The sequence below is a fragment of the Lacerta agilis genome, chromosome 8 (genome assembly GCF_009819535.1).
Source record: "Lacerta agilis isolate rLacAgi1 chromosome 8, rLacAgi1.pri, whole genome shotgun sequence".
NCBI classification, from domain to species: Eukaryota; Metazoa; Chordata; class Lepidosauria; order Squamata; family Lacertidae; genus Lacerta; species Lacerta agilis.
The window spans coordinates 79315028-79324816 of NC_046319.1; the positions used below are offsets into that span (position 1 = coordinate 79315028).

General features: G+C 45.3%; 1 protein-coding gene across 1 annotated transcript; it reads left to right on the plus strand.

Moving 5' to 3' along the window:
* The first annotated feature begins 343 nt into the window (after nucleotides 1–343).
* Nucleotides 344–7477, plus strand: LOC117052071 (zinc finger protein 850-like). Its single transcript, XM_033158796.1, has 4 exons — nucleotides 344–377; nucleotides 1359–2145; nucleotides 2314–2428; nucleotides 6290–7477. Exons 1-4 carry the CDS (start codon nucleotides 344–346, stop codon nucleotides 7475–7477), a joined length of 2124 nt encoding a protein of 707 aa, XP_033014687.1.
* Nucleotides 7478–9789: the final 2312 nt, after the last annotated feature.

Genomic DNA, 9789 nt, shown 5'->3' on the forward strand with positions numbered 1-9789 from the left:
CCCCCCTGCGCAACTTAAAGGTGTCTATGGGGCATCAGGACGGTCATCCCCACCCGGTAAGAGCAGCACACAGGGAAAGAAGAAAGGGGATCCTTCCATGGGGCAAATGGGAATGTGTCCAGAATGAAATGTGCAGAAGAAGAATCCCATAAATACATAAGATCAATTTAGAGGCAGAAGACAACAGAGCAGAAGTGTAACAGTCCACCTTGATGTTGTCTAAGAGGACAACCTTTCCCTTTTTTTTTAGGGTCCAGTGTGCTTTGAAGATGTAGCTGTCTATTTCACAGATGAGGAGTGGGCGTTGCTGGATCCTGACCAGAGAGCTCTCCATAAGGAAGTCATGGAGGAGAATGGTGGGATCTTGGACTCTCTGGGTAAGGCTTCCTCTTGGATCATCCTATCTGCTTTGAAATTCAAGACATGTCTCTATGGGAGGAACCTCTGGTTTTTCAATGGGGCGCAACAGCAGCACCCACAGCACTTGGGATTCTAACACTCCCACAGCAAGCCTTGTTTGGACTGCTTTCCCTGTCAATATTCTTCCTCCAATTCTGCCTTTTCGAAGCATGAAACCCAGCCAGATGTGCGGGTTATAAATAATAAAATTATTACAATTATTTTTATCTTTATCATCATGGCCAGATGCAAAGGAGGAGGAGAAGGAAAGTTGACCCCTCTCCTTCCCCTCATAGGGCCAGGGACACCAGAGGTGCAGGGTGCTGAGCACGGGGAAAGAAGCTCAGCCAAAGAGCCTCTGGGGGAGATAAGATACCCCTCCGTATTTTTTTCAGGCTCCTCTAAACCGCACAAGGCCTTCTTCAATGTAAGTTCAAAGTGATTCAGGAAGTTCAGGTCAGATTTGTTGTTTCTGTACAATTATTATTATCACCATGCCTATCCCCCTCCATGATGGCCCCCCACTTGCTCTTGAAGGGCTGGCCTGTATTCATCCCCGCAGCCTCCCATCATGGCCCCTTCACCAGGGGGCAGCAGCACAGTAAGGGCCTGAGGAGGAGGAGGAGGAAGGCTAACCCCTCTCCTTCCTCTCCACCAGAGGTGCAGGTTGCTGCGCAGCGAGAAATGAGCTCAGCCAAAGAGCCTCTTGGGGAGATAGGATGCCCCTCCGTATTCCCCCCCCCCCCGGCTCCTCTAGACATTGGAGATGGCACAGATTGGGCCTAACGGAATCCATCCCAGAAAATAACAAGGCTTTTTCAGTCTCAAGGAGTGAACTCTGTAGGAAGACCTCACATCTAACTGCCTTTAGTTATTCCTGGTTCACAAGCATTAATTAGCACTGCTCCATGATTTGGGGCTCCATTGCTTTCTGAGCCTCCAATCCGTTTCTCTCTCAGTTGCAGGTGGTGATGAATTGGAGCTGAAGAACCAGGGAGACCACGACAGAATCCACACAGCGGGGAAGTCATATCCATATTCCGAGTGCAGAGAGTCCTTCAGTCAGAGCTCCCATTCCACTTCAAATCAAAGAAGTCCCATTGAGAAGAAACCCTATCAGTGCCAAGAGTGTGGAAAGAGCTTTAGTCAAAAGGGCAGTTTAACTTCCCATCAGAGAATTCATACAGGGGAGAAACCTTATCACTGCTTGGAATGTGGAAAAAGCTTCAGTCAACGAGGCCAGCTTACTGTACATCTAAGAATTCATACAGGGGAGAAACCTTATCAGTGTCTGGAATGTGGAAAGAGCTTCAGTCAACAAGGCCAGCTTACTGTACATCAAAGAATTCATACAGGGGAGAAACCTTATCAGTGTCTGGAATGTGGAAAGAGCTTCACATGGAAAATGAGTCTCATTTCCCATCAAAGAATTCATACTGGAGAAAAACCCTATTACTGCTTGGAATGTGGAAAGAGATTCAGAATAAGAAGCCAGCTCACTGTCCATCAGAGAATTCATACGGGGGAAAAACCCTATCAGTGCTTGGAATGTGGAAAGAAATTCAGAATAAAAAGCCATCTCACTGTCCATCAGAGAAGTCATACAGGTGAGAAACCCTATCAGTGCTTGGAATGTGGGAAGAGCTACGTTCGAAGAGGCCACCTCAAGGCCCATCAAACAATTCATAAGGGAGAGACACCCCATCAGTGCCAAGAGTGTGGCAAGAGATTCACTAGCAGAAGCCAGTTTACTGTCTATCAGAGCGTTCACACAGGGGAAAACCCGTATCCGTGCTTGCAATGTGGCAAGAGCTTCGTTCGAAGAGGCCACCTCAAGGCCCATCAAACAATTCATACAGGAGAGAGACCCCATCAGTGCTTGGAATGTGGCAAGAGATTCAGAAGAAAGGGCAGTTTAACTGTACATCAGAGAATTCATACAGGGGAGAAACCCTATCAGTGCTTGGAATGTGGAAAGAGATTCATTGAGAAGGCCAAACTAACAATCCACCAAAGAATTCACAGTGAGGTGAAACTATTTCAGTGCTAAGAATGTGGAAAGAGCTTCAGTCACATGGCCCACCTAGCTTCCCATCAAAGAACTCACACTGGGGGCAAATTATAGTAGTGACCGTACACAGATTTAACTTTAGGAGACTTCTGTTCGTATGACGTGAGGATTGCACCTGGGTTCTTTGCCACATCTGCTGCACCACAGCTATTCCTGCTACGTACCCAGAACTGGGACTTGCAAGTTTTTGGCCAAGGTGTTTAATGCCTTCTTCAGTTTCCTTTCTCTTGGCAGGTAGGTAGCCGTGTTGGTCTGCCGTAGTCAAAACAAAATAAAAAATAAAAAACTCCTTCCAGTAGCAGCTTAGAGACCAACTAAGTTTGTTCTTGGTATGAGCTTTCGTATGCATTCACACTTTTTCAGATACACTGAAACAGAAGTCACATAGAGACATTGGATTCTTACCTCATTATACATGACAAAGCTATTTTTAGCCATCACACCCCTTGCTCTTTCCTGTAAGACCAATTGCAGTTGTTAACAGTCAATAGGTCTACCACACCTATCAGCCAATCACCCATTCCCACCACCCTTCTGAGTAATACCCCTCCCCACTCCCTCACTATATTTAAGGGTCTGGTGATTTCTGTTTCACTGTATCTGAAGAAGTGTGCATTCACAAGATAGCTCATACCAAGAACAAATTTAGTTGGTCTCTAAGGTGCTACTGGAAGGAATTTTTTTCTTCTCCTTGGCAGATCAAGATGAGCAGGTGACAGCAAAGGTTGCAAGCTTTTTAGCTGAGACAGAATAAGATCCACTATTTTACTATTGACTCAAAACCCTACAATGTATTTTATATAACAGACTTTTTATTTTTATTCTTTGTATATCGTATTGTTGTTTTATTGGTATGGCCGGTGGCTGGCGCAAATAAAGATTTATTCATTCACTTAATATTTTCTTCCCGTCATGCCTGGGGTGAGGGATAAGAGTGATTTGGCGACACTGATGAGGTTGCTGTCCATGCTGAGCTTTCCTACGAAGGACTTGGTATAAGTACTGTGAACATTGATTGAATATTAGATATTAAAGATTTTCATTCTGTTCAAAGTGTCCTAGTACTTTTGCATTTAGCCTTTTCGATAGAATGCATTAAAGCTTGATTATTGTGTGCCTGCATTTTGCAATCCTCATGCCACCCTCCTGCAGTGTGTAAAGCTCTGGTGTGTAAAGCCTTATCTGACCCTAGAAGGACAGGTGATGTTTTGAGAAAGAGGGAGGAGTTGAGCTAGCATCCGTGTGAGAACTCACATATCTCCTCAAAGGTCCTTGACATCTTTTGGTACCAGGGAAGTAAGATATGGGAATGAAATGTCAACAGTCCCATGGAAGTCCTGGTTGCCATGTGCATGGTATCAACGTGAGACATATGAGACCCAAATGACCTGGGCACTCTGGGACACCGCAAGGTAATTTCAGAGGAGTCTGTATCCGCATTAAGCCCCTCGTCCCATGACCTGTAACCTTTCTTGATGCAAGTGGAAGAGTGTTGTGGCATTTTATGAGTCTTTGTGTGCTGTGTATATAATCTTCCTTCTAACATGCCTCCTGGCAGCCTTTTCGAACTAGCCGTTCTGCTGAACAACTGGTTAGCAAGACTGTCCTATAGCAATAGTTTGAATAAACCAGGTCCCTGCAGGAAGCTGAGATTGCTCTCATTCTCTTGGTTCTGATTTTTTTTTTCAGGTATTCCCTCCCCTGGGTCATGAACCGGTGATGTAGAAGCAAATTCTGATCACACGAGGAATTGACGTACTTTATATTTTCCTTTCTTCTTTGAGAAGCTTAAGTCAAGGGAAGGGAAGAGCTAAGGGCAGGAATGCTTTTAAAGAGGGAATAGAATCTCATTGCATTGTTTCAATAGAATGTTGCATGCTCATTTCCTTCGCTGATTGTAAGGCGGGAGAAGCAAGGTTATATACTGACATCTAAAGGATACTAGACAAATAAAGTTTATTTGATATACAGCTGAACCTTGGTTTTTTTAGCATCTTCAAAGCTGAACGTTCAGTTTTCAAATGCCAAAAACCCAGAAGTAATTGTTTCAGTTTTCCAACGCTCCTTGCACATCGGAAGTTTTCCGCTGCATGTTTTTCCATTTTTTATTTGGCGCCTCAGTTTTTGAATGTCTTCTGACAGATTGTAGTTCTACCTGGTGATACAAATGAACTATGTAGGTTTATCTAGAGCAGGGGTAGGCAACCTAAGGCCTGGTGGCCGGATGCTGCCCAATCGCTTGTAAATCTGGCTCGCTGACGGTCCAGGAATCAGCGTGTTTTTACATGAGTAGAATGTGTCCTTTTATATAAAACGCATCTCTGGGTTATTTGTGGGGCATAGGAATCTGTTCCTTTTCACACACCACCCCAAAAAGATATAGTACGGCCCACCACGTGGCCTGAGGGAAAGTGGACCTGCCCATGAATGAAAAAGGTTGCTGACCCCTGATCTAGAGCTTCCACATATCACAAGAAGGGTTGTCTAAAATTGGAAAAGCAGCAAATATCAAAAGGGAAATACTTTATTAGGAAGAAAAAACAAGAGAGTAACGCCGAAGGAAATGGGATTGGGAAGAGGCTGGTACGGTTTTAAGGCAGTGTTTGACCTCAGAGTTCAGGTCTCAGTCTTTTTAGGGTGCTGTTGGTATCCGAATGAAAGCCAGGCTGGTGCCCGGAGAGCTTGGATGGGCAAGACTCAGCTGGGCCTGAAGCAGGAAGACTTCATTCCATCCAAACTCTTAGCCATGGAGGATTCTGGGGGAAGTCTGTCCAAAGTATCCTGGGTGAGGAGGACACCCTCCGCTCAGATGTGCAGATCCAGCATCTCGGGCAGCTTTACTACCAGGAGGCCAAAGGACCCCGAGAGGTTTGCAACCGACTCTACCACCTTTGCCGTCAGTGGCTGAAACCAGAAACCCACACAAAAGCTGAGATGCTGGACCTGGTGATCTTGGAGCAGTTCCTGGCTGTCCTTGTTTGGAAAACTGTTGACTGCTTTCCCTGTCAATATTCTTCCTCCAGTTCTGCCTTTTCGAAGCATGAAACCCAGCCAGATGTGCGCGTTATAAATAATAAAATCATTACAATTATTATTACAAAGGGCTGGCCTGTATTCATCCCCACACCCTCCCATCAGGGCCCCTTCACCAGGGGGCAGCAGCACAGGAAGGGCCTCAAGAGGAGGAGGAGGAGGAGGAGGAAGGCTGACCCCTCTCCTTCCCCTCATAGAGCCAGGGCTGACAGAGACGCAGGGTGCTGCACAGGGGGAAAGGAGCTCAGCCAAACACCTCTGGGGGAGATAAGATACCCCCCCTCCGTATTTTTTTCAGGCTCCTCTAAACTGCACAAGGCCTTCTTCAATGCAGGCTTCAAGGTGATTCAGGAAGTTCAAGTAGCTTCTGTCAGATTTTTTGTTTCTGTTCTTGCTTTTTTCTGTCCTTGGTTGACTAAAGGGGCGGGCAACATTGGAGATGGCACAGATCCCATGATTGGGCCAAACAAAATCCATCCCAGAAAATAACCAGGCTTTTTGAATCTCAGACAGTGAACCCTGTAGGAAGACCTCACATCTAACTCCCTTTAGATATTCCTGGGTCCCAAGCATTAATTAGCACTGCTCCATGATTTGGGGCTCCATTGCTTCCTGAGCCTCCAATCCGTTTCCCTCTCAGTTGCAGGTGTTGATGAATTGGAGCTGAACAACAAGGGAGACCACGACAAAATCCACACAGTGGGGAAGTCATGTCCATATTCCGAGTGCAGAGAGAGCTTCAGTCAGAGCTCCCATTCCACTTCAAATCAAAGAAATCCCAATCAGAAGAAACCCTATCAGTGCCAAGAGTGTGGCAAGAGCTTTCGTCAAAAGGGCAGTTTAACTTCCCATCAGAGAATTCATACAGGGGAGAAACCTTTTCAGTGCTTGGAATGTGGAAAGAGATTCATTGAGAAGGCCAATCTCACAGTCCATCTAAGAATTCATACAGGGGAGAAACCCTATCCGTGTTTGGAATGTGGAAAGAGATTCATTGAGAAGGCCATACTCACGATCCATCAAAGAATTCACAGTGAGGTGAAACTATATCAGTGCCATGAATGTGGAAAGAACTTCACTGACAGATACCAGCTTACTGTACATCAGATAATTCACACAGGGGAGAAACCTTTTCAGTGCTTGGAATGTGGAAAGAGCTTCAGTCACCAAGGCCAGTTTACTGTACATCAGAGAAGTCATACAGGGGAGAAACCTTTTCAGTGCTTGGAATGTGGAAAGAGATTCATTGAGAAGGCCAATCTCACAGTCCATCAGAGAAGTCATACAGGGGAGAAACCTTTTCAGTGCTTGGAATGTGGAAAGAGATTCATTCTGAGAAACCAGCTCACTGTCCATCAGAGAAGTCATACAGGGGAGAAACCTTTTCAGTGCTTGGAATGTGGAAAGAGATTCATTCTGAGAAAGCAGCTCACTGTCCATCAGAGAAGTCATACAGGGGAGAAACCTTATCACTGCTTGGAATGTGGAAAAAGCTTCAGTCGACAAGGCCATCTTACTGTCCATCAGAGAATTCATACAGGGGAGAAACCCTATCAGTGCTTGGAATGTGGAAAGAGATTCATTGAGAAGGCTAAACTTACGATCCATCAAAGAATTCATACAGGGCAGAAACCCTATCAGTGCTTGGAATGTGGAAAGAGATTAATTGAGAAGGCTAAACTCATGATCCATCAAAGAATTCACAGCGAGGTGAAACTATTTCAGTGCCAAGAATGTGGAAAGAGCTTCATCGACAGACGCCAGCTCATTGTCCATCAGAGAATTCATACAGGGGAGAAACCTTTTCAGTGCTTGGAATGTGGAAAGAGATTTATTGAGAAGGCCAAACTCAAGATCCATCAAAGAATTCATACAGGGGAGAAACCTCATCAGTGCCAAGAGTGTGGAAACAGCTTCAGTCACAGGGCCGGCCTCACTTCCCATCAAAGAACTCACATTGGGGGCAAATTATAGTAGTGACTTTATACAGATTTAATTTTAGGAGACTTCAGTTACTATGACGTGAGGATTGCAGATGGGTTCTTTGCCACATCTGGTGCCCCATAGTACCGGTAATTCCCAGTACATACGCAAGATGAGCAGGTGATAGCAAAGTTACAGTTAGGTAGCCGTGTCGGTCTGCCCTAGTGAAAACAAAATAAATAATAATAATAAATCCTTCCAGTAGCACCTTAGAGATATCTGAAGAAGCGTGCGTGCACTTGAAAGCTCATACCAAGAACAAACTTAGATGGTCTCTAAGGTGCTACTGGAAGGAATTTTTTTGTTTGAGGTGACAGCAAAGGTTGCAAGCTTTTTAGCTGGGACAATTAGAATATGATCCACTATTTGACTATTGACTCAAAACCCTACATTGTACCTTATTTTATATAACAAACTTTTTATTTTTATTCTTTGTATATCGTATTGTTGTTTTATTGGTATGGCTGGTGGCTGGCGCAAAGAGCGATTTATTCCTTCATTGAATATTTTCTTCCCGTCATGCCTGGGGTGAGGGATAAGAGTGATTTGGCGACACTGATGAGGTCGCTGTCCATGCTGAGCTTTCCTACGAAGGACTTGATGTAAGTATTGTGAATGTTGATTGAATATTAGATATTATAGATTTTGATTCTGTAACCTTTCTTGATTCTGCAACCTTTGTTGATGACCTGTAACGTTTCTTGATTCAAGTGGAAGAGCGTTGTGGCATTTTAAGAGTCTTTGTGTGCTGTATATATAATTTTATTATACTATGCCTCCTGGGAGCCTTTTCGAACTAGCTGTTCTGCTGAACAACTGGTTAGCAAGGCTTTCCTATTGCAATAGTTTGAATAAACCAGGTCCCTGCATGATGCTGAGATTGCTCTCTTGGTTCTGAGTTTTTGTTTCAGGTATTCCCTCCGCTGGGGCACGGACTGGTGATGTAGAAGCAAATTCTTACCACACGAGCAATTCACATACTTTATATTTTCCTTTCTTCTGTGAGAAGCTTAAGTCAAGCGAAGGGAAGAGCTAAGAGCAGAAATGTGTTGAAAGAGGGAATAGAATCTCATTGCATTGTTTTAATAAAAGGTTGCATCCCTGGTACAAAGTTTCCATGCTCATTTCCGTTGCTAATTGTAAGGCGGGAGAAGCAAGGTTATATACTGACATCTAAAGGATACTAGACAAATAAAGTTTGATATACAGCAGAACCTCAGTTTTTTAGCGTCTTCAAAGCTGAACGTTTCAGTTTTCGAATGCCGAAAATCTGGAAGTATTTGCTTCCATTTTCGAATGCGCCTCAGACATCGGATGTCTTCCGCTGCATTTTTTCCTGTTTTTTCTTGTGCACCTCAGTTTTTGAATGTCTTCCGGAGCAGATTGTAGTTGTACATGGTGATACAAATAGTTCTATGTAAGTCTATCTAGAGCAGGGGTAGGCAACCTAAGGCCTGGGGGCCGGATGCTGCCCAATCGCTTTCTAAATCTGGCCCGTGGACGGTCCAGGAATCAGCGTGTTTTTACATGAGTAGAATGTGTCCTTTTACATAAAACGCATCTCGGGGTTATTTGTGGGGCATTGGAATTCCTTCATTACCCCCACCCCCACCCAATAGATATATATATATAGTCTGGCCCACCACATGGCCTGAGCGACGGTGCACCTGCCAACGGATGAAAAAGGTTGCTGACCCCTGATCTAGAGCTTCCACATATCACAAGAAAGGTTGTCTTTATTTGGGAAAGTAGACAATATCACAAGGAAAATGCTTTATTAGGAAGAAAAAACAAGAGAGTAAGGCCGAAGGAAACGGGGTTGGGAAGAGGCTAGTGCGGTTTTAAGGCAGTGTTTGACCTCAGAGTTCAGGTCTCAGTCCCTTCAGGGTGCTGTTGGCATCCAAAGGAAAGCCAGGCTGGTGCCCGGAGAGCTTGGCGAGGAAAAGGCCCCCCAGGAGGATGTCCTTGCAGAGCCTCTCCCCCTCCGGACCTTCCGTGCTCCTCCTGCTTCTGTTTCCAAGGGAGGGGACAGCTCAGAAGCCAGCCCAGAGGGTCCCCCAAAGAAGACCCCCATGGGTGCACGCCATGCTTTGCAGAGGGAGAGGGGGGGAGGGTTAAAAGGAACTGATCTGGATTCCTAGAGAGGACCGGGAATAAAGGGAGGAGGCTCCCCAGAGCAAAGGATCCCCCATCCCTTTCTGCATGGAGAAGGAGGGGGGCTGTTGTCTCCCTGCACCGCAAGTGCTGCCTCGGTGGCGCCTTCTGGGATCCGGTGAGTCTCCCTTCTCCTCCTGCTTAGGTTG

Excerpts from the sequence above, each read along its gene's own strand:
- LOC117052071 (XM_033158796.1), top strand. The coding sequence starts at position 344 with ATGGAGGAGAATGGTGGGATCTTGGACTCTCTGG. Across the intron at positions 378-1,358 it reads TGGGATCTTGGACTCTCTGG|TTGCAGGTGGTGATGAATTG; the intron begins GTAAGGCTTCCT and ends TTTCTCTCTCAG. Across the intron at positions 2,429-6,289 it reads ACCAAAGAATTCACAGTGAG|AAGAAACCCTATCAGTGCCA; the intron begins GTGAAACTATTT and ends AATCCCAATCAG.